The sequence below is a fragment of the Podarcis raffonei genome, chromosome 13 (genome assembly GCF_027172205.1).
Source record: "Podarcis raffonei isolate rPodRaf1 chromosome 13, rPodRaf1.pri, whole genome shotgun sequence".
NCBI lineage: Eukaryota > Metazoa > Chordata > Lepidosauria > Squamata > Lacertidae > Podarcis > Podarcis raffonei.
The window spans coordinates 25909799-25928935 of NC_070614.1; the positions used below are offsets into that span (position 1 = coordinate 25909799).

The 19137-nt window shown below is 46.0% G+C and overlaps 1 protein-coding gene across 1 annotated transcript; it reads left to right on the forward strand.

Moving 5' to 3' along the window:
- Positions 1 to 315: 315 nt before the first annotated feature.
- Positions 316 to 8674, forward strand: LOC128400023 (keratin, type I cytoskeletal 12-like). Its single transcript, XM_053361967.1, has 8 exons — positions 316 to 1065; positions 1648 to 1730; positions 1941 to 2097; positions 4442 to 4603; positions 4719 to 4844; positions 6608 to 6825; positions 7151 to 7203; positions 8413 to 8674. The coding sequence occupies exons 1-8, from the start codon at positions 505 to 507 to the stop codon at positions 8508 to 8510; spliced, it is 1458 nt and encodes a 485-aa protein (XP_053217942.1). The 5' UTR covers positions 316 to 504; the 3' UTR covers positions 8511 to 8674.
- Positions 8675 to 19137: the final 10463 nt, after the last annotated feature.

Sequence of the window (19137 nt, forward strand, 5' to 3'; positions counted from 1 at the left end):
TTATTATTATCCAGAACCATGAGAGAGAGAGAGAGAGAGAGAGAGATGATAGATGATAGATAGATAGATATAGATAGATGATAGATAGATAGATAGATAGATAGGGGGAGAGATATTCAAGTATGCTGAAGAAATGAAGGTAAATGATTTTAGAAACTGGAGGGAGGCTTAATAAGCTAGAAGATATTTCCAGCCAGAGCTGCATTACATGGAGTGGTGACTCCACTCCACCCAAATCCGCCCCTGTTAGCAGAGCAAATACCTGGAGGGCGCTATGTTTCCACACCAGCAGACAATTTGGGTTTGCACACATCATCCAGCTTGGCCAGGAGATAATTAAATGGGCAAAGAGATGAAAGTATGTTGCCTAAGGAGGTGTGGACTTCTGCAATCAAACACTCCCTTTGTTTCCATATATAAAGCCCAATCCTACATTAAGGCTGTTCTGCTTTACTCTGCCAGCCCTTCAGTAGGTTCTGCCAAGCAAGGTCCTTCTAGTACGCCATGGCCCTCTCCATCCGAGCATCCTCAGGGCCTCGCCAGTTCTCCTCCCGGAGCGGATACGGAGGAGGCTCTCTTAGGCTATCTAGCAGCAGCAGCGCAGGGAGCTTCGGGGGGTTTGGCGGCGGGTCTCTGCTCAACTTTGGTAGCAGTAGCGGCGGTGGATATGGAGGAGGAGGAGGATATGGAGGAGGCAGTGGGTTTGGTGGAGGACTAGGTGGTGGATATGGTGGAGGGTTAGGAGGGGGCTATGGTGGAGGGCTAGGAGGGGGCTACGGGGGAGGGTTAGGAGCTGGCTTTGGAGGTGGCTTTGGGTCTGGAGGAGGAGGAGGAGGAGGGGGAGAAAGCAGCCTTCTATCAGGTACTGAAAAGGAAACCATGCAGAACCTGAACGACCGCCTGGCTGCCTACCTGGACAGGGTGCGTTCGCTGGAAGAAGCCAATACTGAACTGGAACGCAAGATCCGCGAATGGTACGAGAAAAATGGCCCTGGGGCTGGTGGCCCAGGGACCGGTAGAGATTACAGTAGATACTACCCTATCATTGAAGATCTCAGGAACAAGGTGAGCAATTTCCCCTCCCCCCGCCAATGATGCCCTCCGAAGAGGCATTGATTGTTGAGGCATTCTGGGAACTGTTGCTCCGCAATGGGTAGACAGGTCTCCTAACTTCTCTCAGTACCCTTAACTAACTACAGTTCCCAAGATTCTTTGGGGGAATCCACGGCTGCTTGAAGTGGTATGATGATGCTTTAGATCAGCCTTTCTCAACCTGTGGGTCCCCAGATGTTGTTGGACTACAAGTCCCAACATCCCTAGCTAGCAAGGCCAGAGCTCAGGGATGATGGGAGTTGTAGTCCAACAACATCTGGGGACCCACAGGTTGAGAGCCACTGCTTTAGATGTATAGGACAGAGTGGGCCTATGCCATGGTCATTAATTTCAGTGTGTCTACCGTGAGTGAATCTTAGTTGGCTGCCATCCCAAGTTAGCTGCTGTGTGTGGTTTGCAGGCATGTTTTATTTCCATGTGCCGTTCTATCTGCATGTATTTATTTTAGAATTACTAGTGAAATGTCAGTACTCATGAACAAGCAATGGTCTGGGCAGAGCTGCGTTCTCTAGAAACGTTCTTCTTGTTTCCCAGATCATCAACGCAACGATCGAAAATGCCCGGGTTGTTCTTCAAATTGACAATGCAAGGCTGGCAGCTGATGATTTCAGGCTGAAGTAAGTAGACACCCATTCCTTATGAAATATTCACCTCCCCGCTCCAAATCTATCATCTTCTTTAGCTACGTGATCTGTACCTACTCTTTTGCATTTGTAAATAAATAGTAGTAAGGTCAGGTGCCGATCACATAGATCCAGCTACATCAAGTCATTTGATACGATGCCGTTTGTTTAACAGAAAGAGCTCTGTGTCTAATTTCTTCTTAGATTCGAGAATGAAGTGGCACTTCGCCAGAGTGTCGAGGCCGACATTAATGGCCTTCGCAGAGTCCTGGATGAACTGACTTTGACCAGGGCTGACTTGGAGATGCAGATAGAGACTCTGAACGAGGAGCTGGCATACCTCAAGAAGAACCATGAGGAGGTAGGCCATGTTGTACTTACATTATTTCAGTTTGTTTGTTTAGTTTGTTTTCATTTTTCAAGAGGAAGCCAGAGTCAGGCCTGCTTGCTGGATCTTGTTCTCCAACCCTTGCTTTAGGGCAGATCCTCACCATAAATTTAAAGCATTTTCAATGTACATAGGTCTTCCCACAAAGACTTCTACAGTTCATTGAGGGTGCTGGAAAGGGTAGCTCTGTGAGAGGGGAACTACAGTTCCCAGGGCAGCTGTCTACCAGCTCCATCTGGTACGCAGGCTGAGACCCTACCTGCCCGCGGACTGTCTCGCTCTAGTTATCTCTCGCTTGGACTACTGCAATGCGCTCTATGTAGGGCTACCTTTGAAGGTGACCAGGAAACTACAACTAATCCAGAATGCGGCAGCTAGACTGGTGACTGGGAGCGGCCGCCGAGACCACATAACACTGGTCTTGAAAGGTCTACACTGGCTCCCAGTATGTTTCTGAGCACAATTCAAAGTGTTGGTGATGACCTTTAAAGCCCTAAACGGCCTCGGTCCAGTATACATGAAGGAGCGTCTCAACCTCCATCATTCTGCCCGGACACTGAGGTCCAGTTCCGAGGGCTTTCTGGCGGTTCCGACGCTGTGAGAAGCCAAGTTACAGGGAACCAGGCAGAGGGCCTTCTTGGTAGTAGCACCCGCCCTGTGGAACGCCCTCCCACCAGATGTCAACGAGAAAAACAACTACCAGACTTTTAGAAGACATCTGAAAGCAGCCCTGTTTAGGGAAGCTTTTAATGTTTAATAGACTATTGTATTTTAATATTCTGTTGGAAGCCGCCCAGAGTGGCTGGGGAAACCCAGCTAGATGGGTGGAGTATAAATAACTAATTATTATAATAGGAGGAGCCATGTGTTTTAAATGTGTGTTGGATATACTTCAAATGTATATTGTGGATCTGCTCATAGAGGCAGTTTTAGGGCTAAGGGTTAGCTCCATTGCCAAATATGTGTGTGTTGGGGCAAACACAGTCGAACTCTGGTATACTTGGATGCCACAAGAAATGTGAAGTGCTTCTTCCTATCAGAAAGCTTCTTAAACCCCAAATGAGGGGTTCCCAAACTGTGGTCCATGGACCACGAGCAGTTCAAAAGTTTCACCCAGGTGTTCCTCAACATGTCTGGGGTGAATGGCAGTAGTAGCCACTGTGAATAGCAGGCTCAGTGGCTGCTCTGTTGTTCTAAGAGGCAGGATGGCCTGGAAGTGACCGGGAGAGGGTACCTAAAAGGAGCCGAGAGGATTGGCAGCCAGAAAGGCAGAGTGAAAGGCACATCCATTGCATCAAATGCTCACATTGAGTTCTAATTATATTTTTAATTTCTGCTTTTATTGTAATACACACACACACACATATATATTAAAAGAAACATTCAAATGTTCAGTTTAAAAATTATACAGAATCAAGGACAAGTCATTCTAACTGCTATGGCAGGCAAAAAGATCGTGAATTGGTTCTCCAAAACCCTTAACCATTTAAAAGTGGTCTAGGGCAGGGGGAGTTTAGGAACCACTGCCCTGAATGGTGTATTATTCTAGAATCTGAGCAGGCATAAAACATTTTCTTCTTGGCGAGTCTCCTGCATGGGAGGTCCAGAGGGTGGCAACACAAGAATGGGCCTTTTCTGTGGTGGCTCCCCACTTGTGGAGCGCCCTCCAGAGGGAGGCTCACCTGGTGCCATCATTACTTACCTTTGGGTGCCAGGCAAAATCTTTTCATTTCTGCCAAGCCCTTGGCTTTTGATTATCTGTGGCCTCCTTCAGTGGGTCAGATGGATTAGTCCTGCCTTTGGAAAGAATGAGTTTTAGCTCCTTCTCCTGTTTCGTTTTTATGCTGGTTTTGATGAGTGTTTTATTTATTTGTTGCTGTAAGTCGCTTTGAGCTACTTTTGTGTTTGTTTTAATAAAAGGGCTGGTGAACTTGTTTTTTTAAAAAAAGTATAGTAAGTTTAACAGTATGAGGCAGTTTGAATCCCCGCGACAGGGTGAGCTCCCGTTGCTTGGTCCCTGCTCCTGCCACCTAGCAGTTCGAAAGCACGTCAAAGTGCAAGTAGAGAAAAAGGTACCACTCCAGCAGGAAGGTAAACAGTGTTTCCATGCACTGCTCTGGTTTCGCCAGAAGCAGCTTAGTCATGCTGGCCACATGACCCGGAAGCTGTACGCCGGCTTCTTCGGCCAATAAAGCGAGATGAGCAGCGCAACCCCAGAGTCGTCCACGACTGGACCTAATGGTCAGGGGTCCCTTTACCTTTTAAGCTTAACAAACGAATAAAATAAAGACTGCTTGTTTCTATTTGGTCTTCGCAGGAGCTCCAAGGACTCCAGGGCAGTGTTGGGGGTCAAGTCAGTGTGGAGATGGATGCTGCTCCAGGGATTGACTTGACCAAACTCCTGAATGACATGAGAGCCCAGTATGAGGCAGTTGCTGAACAGCACCGCAAAGAAGCTGAAGCCTGGTTCAACGAAAAGGTGACCACCTTGGGAACAAAACCATTTGCTCAGGTCAAATGGCAAAAGCTAGTGCTCTGAGGTGAGCTGCTCCCTTCCTGTCCTTCTCCCCTCATCCCGGCATTTGATGTTTCAGAGCGGAGAGCTGAAGAGAGAGATCTCTACAAACACCGAGCAGCTCCAGTCGGGGAAGAGCGAAATCACGGACCTGAGGCGTACGTTGCAAAGCCTGGAGATTGAGCTGCAGTCGCAACTCGCTATGGTATGGGAATCCACCCACTGGGGCCTTTAATGTCTCTTATGTTTACCTTTTGCGGACGTGACCTTTAAATCAGCACAATGGGGCACGGCAGAGAGAGGAGGCAGAGGCTGCAAATAAGGGTGAATTCAGTAAACTTGTGGTAAGTTGACTCACACTGGCAGCGACAGAAGCCAGGCCCAGCAGGAAAACATCAAGTGAGGTGTTGGCTCAAGCCTGACAGCATGGTGGATTAGTATTTTATCCACCCAGGCACCAGTCTCAATGGGGAGCTGGATTCTGTGGTTTAGCAAGCTGAAAAGGGGGTTGGTAGCTGCAGAAGCTGTCCATGGGGCAGAGTGGGAAAATGAAGATACTGGCCTAGCTTAGAGCATGAATGTGAAGATTATGGCAATAGTTCTCACCTCTGTTCCAGTCGAAACTTAGATCAGCCTTCTCCAATCTGGTGCCCTCATGTTTTTTTTAGACTACAACTCCCATCAGCTCCAGCTACTGGGTTTGGTGAGACATGATGTCTGGAGAGCACCTGGTTGAGGAATACGGTGGTACCTTGGGTTACATACGCTTCAGGTTACATACACTTCAGGTTACAGACTCCACTAACCCAGAAATAGTACCTCGGGTTAAGAACTTTGCTTCAGGATGGGAACAGAAATCGTGCTCCGGTGGCAGCAGGAGGCCCCATTAGCTAAAGTGGTCTTCAGGTTAAGAACAGTTTCAGGTTAAGAACGGACCTCCGGAACGAATTAAGTACTTAACCTGAGGTACCACTGTCTTGGGACTTGAACATGGGCCATCTGTGAGGAGGGGCTGATTTGAACCAGAAGGCGGGTATAAATCAGGAAATTTAAATTAAAAAGAAACAAAGGGAAACAGGAAGTCATGACAAAAACCTGGGCACAGGACACATGACTAGAGAGGAGCAAAAGTTGCTTAGTCACAGGCAGAGTGACCATGACTGAATGATATCTCACTATGAGCCAGTGAGGATCTGACAAGTACCAAAATCAACAGCTAGAAGTCCTACCATTTTTCAAGCTACCTGAGGGAAGGCATGGGGAAGAAATTTGGTTCGGTTTGCCTATTAACACGAACCTGCCTAACATGCATTCCCTGAAAAGATAAGCAAATACTCACAACTGTGTGCACAAAATGTATCTCTTGCAGGACATGCATATTAAAGCGCATATATTTGTGGAAACAACGTGCAAATTGCATGCAAAAAAAATGTATAGATTGGGGTGGGGGAAGTACACGCAAAATGCCGACAAATTTTCACGGGGGCTTTTGGGGGGTGGAAAACAAAATTGCCATGCAGTGTGGGAACGTAGCAAACTGAGCTTACGATCTGAAAAATAAGGAACAGAGAGAAGACAGAGTGGTCCATATCTATCTGAGAGCCAAACAGCACATTACATGCAACTTTTCGAGAAGTTTTTCTTTCTGTGGGGTTCCAGACATGTGCATTTGGAGGTGGGCATTTTCAGAAGAGAGCAACAGGCAGGGAAGGGGGTTCGGGACTATTTCCTGCCAGTTGTTTGTCTCCCCTCTTGATCTCCCTTCCTAGACCTGGCTTTTTCCTCTTCAAAAGAGGCAACTGGGCCACAGTTACATAGGTTTGTAAGCCATGTGCTATTGGGCCTGTGGGTTGCCCTGTCTTCCATTCAAGAGTCATATGGGTGCCACTATCTGACAAAATACAACCTACTTCTTCCACTTCATTTCTTGTGTATTGGGCTAACGCACCTCTCTTTCTTTCAATACAGAAAAAATCTCTTGAAGACACTCTAGGAGAAACCGAAGCAGGCTACTGCGCCCAGCTGGCCCAAATGCAGCTTCAAATTGGAAACCTGGAATCCCAGCTTTTCCAGGTCCGAGCAGACATGGAGCGGCAAAATGTGGAATATCAGCATCTCCTGGATATCAAGGCCCGTCTCGAGATGGAGATTGAGACTTACCGCCGACTGCTAGATGGCGAAGTTGGGTAGGAAGACCGCCAAATTTACCTCTCTCACTGCGGTGCCTGTTCTCTCACACTGAGACTGAGCATACAATGTACCTACATAAAGCACATTGGAAGCACATTTTCCTCCCTCAAGGAATTATGGGAGTTGTGGTTTTTAAGGGTTTCTGGGAACTGTAAACCTGTGAGGGGTAAACTACAGAACCCAAAATTATTTGAGAGGAAGAATGCGCCTCAAATTGTGCTTTCAAGGTATAGTGTGGGTGTACTCTGAGCTTGCTCTGTCTTTACTGTGCCCGATTCTGACAAAAGGATGCAGCCTGACATTTCTACCGTCTCTCCACAGGTCATTTGAAAGTGCTTCCGTGGCAAGTGTCAAGTCGGTGGATTCTTCTCGCGGTGAGCAAACATTAGGATTGCAGTCGCACAGCTTGGGCCTGCCAAAAATACATAACAATGCAAATGAGTTCGGGATTCCAGCCAGCCAGCCAGCCATGCCATGCCCTTTCCTGGGATACTCCATTCCATTCCCCTTTCTCACCCCCCAGGTTTTCCATTTCCTCCTCAGCATTTAGTCAGCTCAGCAGACGGTTGCCACTAAACCTGCTCAGTCTTTACTGGGCTTGTGTAGAATATTCCCTCTTAGAGTTCCACCCAGCCCCATATAAAATCATTATTTATTTCATTTATGAATTGGCTTTTCTCCAGAAGGAGTCTGGGACTATGTGCAATAAATAAATAAGACAAACTGGGGATTGTCCCCCAAGCTTACTGAGAGTGTTACCTCCCATTTGTGGAAATGTTTGGAGCTATGAAAGACCCACACCTGGAAAATGGGTTTGCTAATGGTATATAGCAGAAGCAGGAAACCACAAGCACCAGGGGGGAACTATGGCCGTCTGGCCCCCATCAGCCTTGCTTCATGCCCTTCTTGTGGGTTTTTTGCCTGGCTGGAGCAAATCCCTTAACTGTGATCATTGCTTTTGCTTGTCAAGATGGGGGATAAAAAGTATGGGAGTATCAGTGTGTTCAGGAACAAGCCAATAATAATAATAATAATAATAAATTATTATTTATACCCTGCCCATCTGGCTGGGTTTCCCCAGCCACTCTGGGCGGCTTCCAACAAAACACTACCATACAATAACCTATTGAACATTAAAAGCTTCCCTAAACAGGGCTGCCTTCAGATGTCTTCTCATCTGTACAAAGACTGTACTGTCTCTACTGTACAAAGGCAAAATTGGCATTCATTGCTCTGTCCACTTTTGCCTCTGGCTTGCCCACCACCACTGGCCCTTGAAGCATTCTTTGGGGGACAATTTGGCTCCGCCCCTTCGAAATGCCATAAACCGCTGGTCTGAATACTTTGACCTTGCACTAACATCTCCTTTTTTGCTTACTGCCACCTGGAGGACGAAGCCTTTGTTTTTCCAAGCTCCTGTAGCACCCACAAGCATGTTTCGCCTCTCGGATTCATTTACTGACTCTGCCAGAGCAAGCACTTTCATTTAAAGTATCCCGAGCTAAACTGAACACTTGGCAAACGTGAAACAGGTCGTGTGAAAGTGAAACGGTTCGTGAAACTTCTGTGTTTTTTTTACTCAGATCCAAACAAAACCAGGAAGATCAAGACCATCGTCGAAGAGGTCGTGGATGGCAAAGTGGTTTCATCCCAAGTTAAGGAAGTTGAAGAGAAGATATAAGAGAAAAGCTTCAACGATTTGTTCTGCAAATGTGCGCAATTACTAGGTTTACTTTTTCTCCAGTTGCCGCTTTCCTCTCTTAAGCACGAAATGTTACAGAAGCAAAGATGCATTTGAAATTTCTCTCTAGCCGAGTGATTCAATAAAAGCTCTGCTTCAGCTTGCATGGTGGGTTATCTTACAAGTCATTCCAGGTTCCATCACAGGTGGTTTCATTGGGTGGATTGTGGCTTGGTGTGGATGGCATTGTTCCAAGAGGAATATAGCAGGGGTGCCCACCTCCCATGCCAAGTAATGCCCGCCCTGTCCTTGCATCCTCCTCTCCTGCTGCTCCCAGCCAGGTGGTTGGGCCATGCAATAAGTAAAACAGAAAAGATCACAACATATATAATCAGAATAAAAACAACAACCCAATAACACACACACACCCCACAAAAGAGCCACATTTTAAAAGGGTGTACGTCAAACAGATCAACCAAAGGCCTGGTTAAAAATGAACGTTTGTGCCTGGTGCCTAAAGGTGTGTAATGAAGGCGCCAGGCGGATTTCCCTGGGGAGAGCATCCCACAGATGGGGTGCCCCTGCAGAGAAGGCCCCGTTCTCGTGTTGCCACCCTCCAGACCTCTCGAGGAGGAGGCACACGAAGAAGGGCCTCAGAAGATGGTCTTGGGGTCTGGGGATGTTCATATGGAAAGAAGCGGTCCATGAGGTATTGCGGTCCTGAGCCGTTAAAATCAGACCAGAGGATACTTTAGGAAATCTTGTATCTTGAATCTCCCAGGACTTTTGGTTATTTGGGGTGGAGGGGGGTATTTTTGCGTGCAAGTCAGTCACATGCTTTATCTCAGCTGGCTGCACTTTAGGAACAGCCTCACACTTCAGATTTCCAATCTATGTGCAGTACATAGCAAGTCCTGCCTGTACATATATTCAAATCCACAGGTATGAAACAGTGGCAGAGCAAGTGTTTGGCTGGCAAAAAGGCCCAGGTTCATTTCCTGTCATCCACAGCTAGGATTCGAAAGGACTTCTGCCTGAGAACCTGGAGAATTGTTGGCAAGCTCTGTAGAAAGCCCTGAGCTCAATACTAACAGTCTGACTCAGTATACAATAGCTTTCCTATGTTCCTGACTACCATACTTCATAGTTCTATGTGATTTTCTCAATTCAACCCAAAAGCAATAACCGTACTCAGAACATACATAATACTGTGGCAACTTGTCTCCATTCGAAAACACACAAAAAGGGCAAGAAATGTTATTAACAACTGACTACTCTTGTAGGACTACAAGAAGTTTTGTAAGGAGAACCATATAAAATATTGCAGAAAAGATTTATGAGAATGGATTTTAAGCTATGGATTATTAAAAGGAATAGTTAGGATCAAATGTAAGATTAAGAGGTTTGAAAACCATTAGACATGGTTGATGGAAGTCTCAGACTAAAATAGCCAAAATGTTGTATAAGATGAGATGAGGCGATATGTTCTGTTTGGAAAATATATGTAAAAATTAATAAAAATGTAAATTAAAATAGAAAAAGAAATGTTATTAGCATTGTCAGTACAAAGGTTTGAAAAGACAAGACTTCCTCAAGATTTAGTAACATGGGGCACTCCAGCTAGTACTGAAATCCCAGTCAGGGAAAATGGGAGTTCCTGGGATAGTTAAGGATGATGGAAGCTGTGGGTGCTTTAGCTGAGATTCCTGCATTGCAGGGCGATGGACTAGATTACCCTAGGGATCCCTTCCAGCTCTGCGATTCTATGAACATCCGGAAGGCACCATGTTGGGTATCTGATTACAGAAGGAATGGAAGCAAAATTAAAGGAGGATCCCTGTTGAAGAGCGCTAAGCAAATAAATGAGTTTTTAAAATAAATACAGAGACAAAAGGAAGCGAGCAAGGAAAACAAACAAGCGTAAAGACCACAGGTCTATGGGACACAGTACTGCAATCAAACAACACATTTCAAACTAGTTTTAAGAAGGACAGAGTGCCATCTACTGGGGACGCAGAAAGCAACCATTTAAAAGAATTCACTTTTTACCAAAAACATATTTCACCCTGAGGGGGAGATGGGGCTTGTCAACCTGGGAAAGCAGTTCATCTAGGAGAAGGGAAACTCTCATCCTAAATCTCTGCTGCCTTGCAGAATATCTTTGGAAGGAGTAAACCCTACACAAATCTGGAGTGAAGTCCCTAAGATGGTTGGATGGCGCCTTGCATGGCTCCTTCCAGCAACTCCTGCAGCCCAGCTGGTACCAGATGCATTGCTTTCCTTTCCTTTGGACCACATCAGTGAGGCCAAGATGAGAGTCTTATTGTCTGGGCAGCCCAGAACCTCCATACACACTGCCCAGGCTTGTGCCCTGGGGAGGTCACTTTGGTTCTGCTAAGAAGAAGAAGAAGAGTTTGGATTTGATATCCTGCTTTATCACTACCCGAAGGAGTCTCAAAGCGGCTAACATTCTCCTTTCCCTTCCTCCCCCACAACAAACACTCTGTGAGGTGAGTGGGGCTGAGAGACTTCAGAGAAGTGTGACTAGCCCAAGGTCACCCAGCAGCTGCATGTGGAGGAGCGGGGAAGTGAACCCGGTTCTCCAGATTACGAGTCTACTGCTCTTAACCACTACACCACACTGGCTCTCACACCACACTGGCTCTCGCTGCTAACATCGTGGTTTGATTTCATCTCTGGAGGCGCACTCCATTGTCTCTCGGGGCAGATGGATGCCAACAACGATTTCAACCTGGTTCAGTGGTTCTGTTGCCCAAGTTGTTAGGCTAGTTTCATTTGTTCAATCTAGGCAAGGCAATGCTTATTATGACAAAGAATATGGTTGGCCTATTATATTTCATTAAGATTCAAATCCTGTTAATCCCCATGCACCTGAAGGGATGTTCTTCCTTTCCTCGTAGAATGCAGTGGCCCGGTTCATACACAACACAAAGTGAAACCATGGCTTAGTGCAAGCAAGCAGAAAGTAGCTTCCCAGAGCGAAGGGCAGCAGCTGCCGGGCTCTTCTCCCAGGTCTAGCCAGCGCTAGGGATGGGGAGGAAATTCAGTTCAGTTCACATTTAAGGGCAAGCCTACCTAATTTGCACAAATAGAAACTTCCTTTGAAATTCACACTTCTACACATTTTGCAAGACACTTCTCCAGCCAATTAATGTATATTGATTTTGCAATTTCCGCTAATATATGCCTTTGTATGATCACTTAAGCCTAGTACATGAAGTTTTAAGTGATCATTCAAAGGCATGTATTAGCGAAAATTGCAAAATTGTATTACAGGAAATTGCAAAATTCAGAGAAGTGCAAATTCCAAAGGATTGACATGTTTCAGCTCACATATTGGTTTGGGGAGAGCAAATGAGGCAGGTTCACATAAAAAATGCAAACTGAACTCATTTCTCCACAATCCCTAGCTCAAAGGCAAAAGTCAAGGAGTTCAAGGAAGATAATAGTAGAGCAGAGATCTTAGGCGGTGAAAAGATCACCTGTGATTTTTAACAAGGGCCGTTTCAGTGGAGCACAGAGAGTAGAGGTCCAATTGAAAGGGGTCAAGATGGAGGCTGGAAGAGAGAAGCTCAAGAAAAGGATCAGCACACTCCAGGGATTTGGAGGCAAAAGGGGGGGGGAGCAAGATCAACCAAGATCCTAGAGGGCAAGGATGAGTCAGTGAAGGGGGGGGGTTGGAGAATGTGGAGCAGGCAGGTGGAGGGCAGATCTTAGCAGAGCATCAAATACAGAAATTCCAGAGATTGTTCCAGCGATTGTTGCAATGGGTGTGGATCAGGGTGGTGCAGTAATGTTGCTTAGCCAGATAAAAAGCAGAAGGTAAAGGAAAGATTCGGAACTGAAACTGTTTTCTGCCAGGACCTCTCAGCAACCATGAAAGCATAAGTGGGGGTAATGAATTGAGGGACAGCAAGTCAGGGCTGGGGTTCAATGGGGTGAAAATCGTGATGGGGCCAATGGAGCAAATGTTGAAGATAGGGAGGAGTGGAAATTTGGAACTGTATTATCAATGCAGTTTCCTCCTGCCCAACATACGGTTGGCATTCCATGCCCACTGGGCATGCTCAGTTCCCATTGGGCTCTTTTTGGGTCTCCCAGAGTGGGCGGGCATAAAGATATAGCACGAAAACACAGGTTTTCATGTTCCCGAGTCGCATAATACCTCATTCTCATATAGGGGTGGTGTCATTTTGGATTGGCACTAGAGAATAAGTGGGGCCCTGCAGCAAACTCTGTTCCATCCCCTTCCTACCCACCCCAGTTTTCCTTGTTGTCATCCCTCACTCAACATTGAGCATTCCATTCCTACTTGCTCAGTACTTATTGGACTGTTTGAGTTTCTTCCTCCATTTTGTGTCCCCCCCCCCATTTTGGATATGGGAGGGTGAACACACTTGAGATACATTAGCATCTTGTATTTCTTAATTGATTTCAGTGGGTAGCAGTGGAGGACTTGGGTACTACAGAGCCCTGTGCAAGGCCAAATTTGCCCCCCCCCTCCAGGCATCAGGTTGACCACTGACCTAATCCAGCAGCCTCTTGCTGCTGTTATGTCCTGCTCAATAACCCACATAAGTAGCAACTTTGTTTATTTCTCCCCACAAATCACTGTGTTTTGAGTCCACTGGGAAAACTGTGAATAAAAAGTAGACCATCAAAACAAAACACACATATTCTTCCTTCTCCTTCTCTTCCATCTCCCTTCTCCTCTCCAAGCCCTCCCCTCTCAAACACGGAACATTTCCTCAGTTAATTTAGTTTCATTTCTCAGAATAGAAAAGCAGGGAAAGAGGTTATGAATTAAACTTTCTGGAGAAAAAAACAGGGCAAAAGAGCTGATTGGAAGGCTGGGGACTCCCTGACCCGCCTCAACATGCCTTGTTAATGGGGTGATGCGACTTGGGAACGTGAGAGTCTGCTCTGCTCGGCTGTGTCATTCAGGATTCACACAGAGGTGATGCACACCCTTAAGAGGCGTGCTGGAAACTGCTGACTTGCTTCTTTGTTCTGCCCAACAGGCTGCCAGAGTTACATGGCAGCATAAGGGCATCACACACAATTAGAAAATCCATCCCCCTTTATGGCATTTCGCTGCATAGAACCATAGAGTTGGAAGGGACCCTGAGGGTCATCTAGTCCAACCTCCTGCGATGCCAGAATATGCAGCTGTTCCATACGGGCATCGAACCTGCAGCCTTGGTGTTATCAGCACCACGCTCTAACCAACTGAGCTGAATGAATGAATGAATGAATATTTATTTGCGTCAGCCATTGGCCATAGCAATAAAACAACAATACAATATACAAAGAATAGAAATAAAAACTCAATTATATAAAATACATTTTAGGGTTTTGAATCAATAGTCAAATAGTGGATCTTATTCTGATTGCCCCAGCTAAAAACCTTGCAGCCTTTGCTGTCATCTGCTCATCCTGATCTGCCAAGAGAAAGGACACTGTGGCAGTGGCTGGGCAATAAAAGAGGGATAACCTCATTCCTCAAGTCTTTATAAAGAGTGCAAGGCAGAAGGGCATGTGCCACTAATTCGGTACTGCCATCTCCACAGGGACATAAGCATTTTTCATGTGTAATCTCTTGGAATCATCCCTCCAGTACAGCCGAGGACAATACATTCAATCTTGCGAGAGTAAAAACGCATCTATATTTTAGAATTGCTAGATATCTATGCAGATAGGGTGCCAGAGAGTTGAAATGGGAAGGTGGAAAATAGTCATATCATGGGCAAAATTTCCTTATTGTGGCCAAGTTGTTCTGACACTCGATACCATTTAGGCACTGACAAATTAGACTGTTTGCTTTACTAAAACCCAAAGTGTGTAGCTGTTGTGGTGATAAACCACAAGAGCGAAGTTTTTGATAGACAATTTTAGTCCAGGCACTCTTGTGACAATCTTGCAGCATTAGGGATATTAAACAGGGGGGATTTGAGTTTAGGCGAAGCCATTAGTTAAGTGCCCTACGCCAGGTCCATAATTCTACCGAGGGAAGATTAGCCTCTAGGAGCAACCAGCTGAGCTTTCCAGGTGCTGAGGGTTCCTGACCCCTCGCTGTCCTACCACACAAGTCCATCCACTTTCCTACATGAAGGGATGGTACATGTGTCATCTTCACTGTTAAATAAAATGCAAAGGGTGAGGCTATCCAGATTTGCCATAGGACAGAAAAATCCTTCAGGAACAATAGATTTTAGCATACGTCTGTCTTGGGAGACAATGGAGGAGTGCACCTTTGGGAGTGAAGCCAAACCATTGGATAGTTACGCTGCTTGCTGTGACTGTAGATCAGAGGTTTTCAGCCAGTGTTCTGTGGCAACTTGGGATGCCTTGAATGATGGTCAAGGGTGCCGTGGGCAACACTGGCCTCTGTCCCTCTTCCCGCCCCCCCTCCTCTGATGCCCTCTTGTGTCTCTGCCTCCCAAAGGCTTGTGTGGTTGTTTGTTGTGTGTGTGTGTGTGTGTTTAATTTTTTATTTTTTTTACCAACAACCAAAACACAAACAGTGAAAACAAACAGTGAAAACCCCCAGGCAGCTGTTACATTGGGTATACATAATCAATAATAACATATTCAAATCAACCATATGTATAATTCTATATACCTTAACACAAGGTTTGTTTAACTTTTAACATGTTAATTGCCCCAAATTGTTCAAACCTGCCCAAATAATTCAATATTTTCTCAAACCAATCCTCCTCTTTTTTACTGACCTTAAACCCTTTCATTTTAGCTATTTGTTGTTTGTTGCAACAGCCCCAGGCAAATGGTGCCTCTGGCGCAGGCCAGAGGGTGCTGGTTGCCAGGACCTGAGGCGGCCTCGGAGTAGGCAAGCAAGTGGGTGAGGGAGCCCAGCCAACCGGCCAGCCCTCGCTGTTGGGAATGGACAGACAAGTGGGAGGTTGGGCAGGCAGGAAGGCGCTGCCCTGGCCTTTCTTGTGCTTGCTGTGTGAAAGGCCTGCCTGGGAGCTGCATGCCCAGCACCGAAGGGGAACCATTCTGCCATGCAGGCCTGGCAACGCCCACTGCTACCTCCCAAGGTGAGTAAGGGGCTGTCCTCATGTTCACCTTTGGCCAATCTCTGTCAGGCTGTTATGGCTGGGGGCATCCAGCCAGTGTGGTGTAGTGGTTAAGAGCAGTAGACTTTGTAATCTGGTGAACCGGCTTTGATTCCCTGCTCCTCCACATGCAGCTGCTGGGTGACCTTGGGCCAGTCACACTCCTCTGAAGTCTCTCAGCCTCACTCACCTCACAGAGTGTTTGTTGTGGGGGAGGAAGGGAAAAGGAGATTGTTAGCTGCTTTGAGACTCCTTAGGGTAGTGATAAAGCGGGATATCAAATCCAAACTCTTCTTCTTCTCTTCCCAGGCCCCTGTGGGGCACTGTGAGGAGGCACCCCTCTTTGGGGCAGGGGGGTAGCTCAGAAATTGGGGAGGTAGCGGTAGCTGCCTGGAAGACTCCCAAGGAGAGGGGAGAGGAGAGGAGGCTGAGGGAACACTCCACAAGAGGGTGAGGGGCTGCCAGCTCTGAAGGCAAGGGGTGACGTAACTGGGCTCCTGAGCCCCACCGAGGTGCCACAGAAAGAATGTGGTTGGTTAGGTAAGCCATGGGCTCAAAAAGGTTGAAAACCTTTGCTGCAGATCATTGATCTGGTGAGCACCAGTATAGAAACTGGATAGGACTGGCGTTTGCTCCAAGATTGTGAAAGTTATGGCGTTGACTCCAGTGTCATCTCTTGCCCTTGTGAACCCGTATTAGTCAGATGGAGCAGAACCTTCATTGGCGCGGTCAGAAGCAATACAAAAAGGTGCTCATGTCTTTCTTCAATGTGATAGCCGCGGTTGATGGAGAATGACTAACAGGTTAACAAAAGCTTGCCTCTGTGGTCTCAAAAGATGATTTATGTTTCTGGGTTTGGCAAAGGGTATGCGTGATGCAATGTATCTAACATTATTTTAATTGAAAAGGAGATTTAGCTAGTCAGCAGTCATGACAAGCTTTAAGTAATTAGTGGGATAAAAAAACAACAACTTCATCTGCCCTTTGAAAGCCGGGAGGAAAATTAGCCAGTATATGCTAAGTGCACTATCATAGACTCACCTGCCACCATTCATTGACAGCATAATTATTTTCAATCCAGAGTTAAGCATAGAATCACAGAATTAAGATGATGGTTTTTAAAAAATTACTTTTCAAACAAGCACTTGAACTGCATCCAAAATATACTGTGACCTCTGCTCCAGGCAGGGCACTTACAGGTACTTGCCATTTTAAAAAAAGGGGGTTGGGGAGTCAAATAGCTGATGGATCACAAAACATTAAGGATCTTTTCACAGGAAATTCTTATATAGATAGCAGAATAAAAATGCTACCACCTTCCTGATTATCTTGGTTTTACCAAACTGCTGAATTTTTAAAGCAATGAATCAAATAATCCTCTGATATTAACAAAGAAAAATAAACTGAATAAACTGGCTTCCCTCCCGGTGTAACCATGTAGCATTGTATCGCATTGCATTAATGCAAAAACCGGTGTGCTTTTAAAGCAGAGCTTAAACCCCATTCAACAAATGACAGCTGCTTCTAGACATAATGGCAATAGGGGGGAATTATTCAATGCTGCTACTACAAGTGCATAATTTTATACCCCCTTTCAAAAGACCTATGCCCCGTTGGTCAGCATGAAAAGCCATATTAGCTTTTCTGCAAGCTTTCCCACAATGTGGTTGTTTTCATTATGACTGCTGCCATTTGTTGCCATTTTTATGCGTGCATGCATTAAAAATCTGTTTATGTTTGTCTTGGAGTATTTTTTTAAAAAAATTCTTCGTATCTTTTTATTATTTAGTATGTTTTCTTCTGCAGAAAAGGGTCTGATAGATTAGATCAATCTCTCTGTGAGATATGGTCTTTCCTCCCTTTCTAAACTAAATAACAGTGGAGCTAGGGTTGCCATATTCCCCAAAGCTGAGCTTTTTTTTGGAAAAGTCCCCCCAGAAAGCCCGATTCCTGGAAAACCCAGACATAAGTCAGTCCTAAGAGAAGCGATGGGGAAGGGAGCCTATAAGCTATATGACAGCTCAGCACAGTTATAAACAGGAGCCACCAGCTACTAGTTATGAACTTCTGTGGTTTTCAGAATCTGATTTGCCCCCCTGAATCTCTGTGGTCCAAAATCTCTCCCTGGTGTAAAGGGTCAGGGACCTGTGCTTTAGTCCAGCTAGTCCAGGACTCTGTTCTCCCATTGGTCAACCAGATGCTTATGGGACGCTCTCAGGCAGGACTCAAGCATGACAGCGCTCTCCATTCCCATGGTTTTCAGCAACTGATGTTCAGATATATATTGCCTCAAACTGTGATGGTCAAACATAGCAATTGGGGTTAGTAGGCATTGACAGCCTTCTCCTGAGTGAATTTGTCCAGTCCTCTTTTAAAGCTATCCAAGTTGTTGGCTCTCCTTGTCTCTTGTGGGAGCAAGCTCCTCAGTTTAACCACACACCGTGTGAAGAAGTTCTTCGTTTTTGTCTACGCTGGAATAAAACCTGCAGAATCAGCATTAACCTGAAAGTTAACGCTGCAATTCCAGCAAGATGTGTGCAAAAGGTAGAAGGGATAAAGAGGCACGGTAATGCAGGGATAAAACGAGCATATAGTGGTACCTCGGGTTAAGAACTTAATTTGTTCCAGAGGTCCGTTCTTAACCTGAAACTGTTCTTAACCTGAGGTACCACTTTAGCTAATGGGGCCTCCTGCTGCCGCTGCACCGCCACTGCACGATTTCTGTTCTCATCCTGAGGTAAATTTCTTAACCCAAGGTACTATTTCTGGGTTAGTGGAGTCTGTAACCTGAAGCGTCTGTAACCTGAAGCGTCTGTGACCCGAGGTACCACTGTACCTAAAGAAATAGCATGCAATAATGTGTTAGGAAGCAGCGAAGCTATAAAAAGGAAAGTACAGTAATTACTCAATTGAGTTCCAAGTACTCTAATGAAAGGTTTGGCCCACCCAGCTCCACCTATTCTCCATGTTGACATGCTGATTAAACAGAGGGAAGAACCCAAGCATGCATATTGGGATTAGCTATTAATTATTATAATTAGCTAATGATGGGCTAGGCTAGCAATTTGGCAAAAAAACACACCATACACTTAGGAGTATGATGCAATTGCACATTTGTGTATAAAAAGGTAAAAACTGCCTTCCGAGGTCACCATCACTGCATTTCTGCACAGGGAAGGTCCTCTGTACATTGTGCTGCAAACATGAGTTTCTTTAGCCAGTCCTCCAGACAAGCCGCTTCTTCCCGCAGCAGCAGCAGCAGCAGCAGCAGAGGACCAGCAAGGATGTCTAGCCATGGAGCATGCAGCTTCAGCGGTGGATCTAGTGGCAGGGCCTTTGGTGGAAGATCCAGTTTCAGTGGTGGATCAAGCGGCAGGGGCTTGGGTGGAAGCTCAAGCTTCAGCGGTGGATCTAGCAGAAGGACCATTGGTGGAGGCTCCAGCTGTGGTGGCGGCGCCTGGGGCTCTGGCGGGGGCATGTGCGGTATGAATGGGATGTCTGAGAATAGAGGGAGATGGAGTTCTGGTGGC

What these genes read in the sequence shown, in the direction of transcription:
- LOC128400023 (XM_053361967.1), top strand. Translation starts at nt 505, where the DNA reads ATGGCCCTCTCCATCCGAGCATCCTCAGGGCCTCGCCAGTTCTCCTCC. An exon ending in TCAAGAAGAACCATGAGGAG is followed by an intron (nt 2,098 to 4,441) that starts GTAGGCCATGTT and finishes TGGTCTTCGCAG; the next exon opens with GAGCTCCAAGGACTCCAGGG. An exon ending in GTCGGTGGATTCTTCTCGCG is followed by an intron (nt 7,204 to 8,412) that starts GTGAGCAAACAT and finishes TTTTTTACTCAG; the next exon opens with ATCCAAACAAAACCAGGAAG.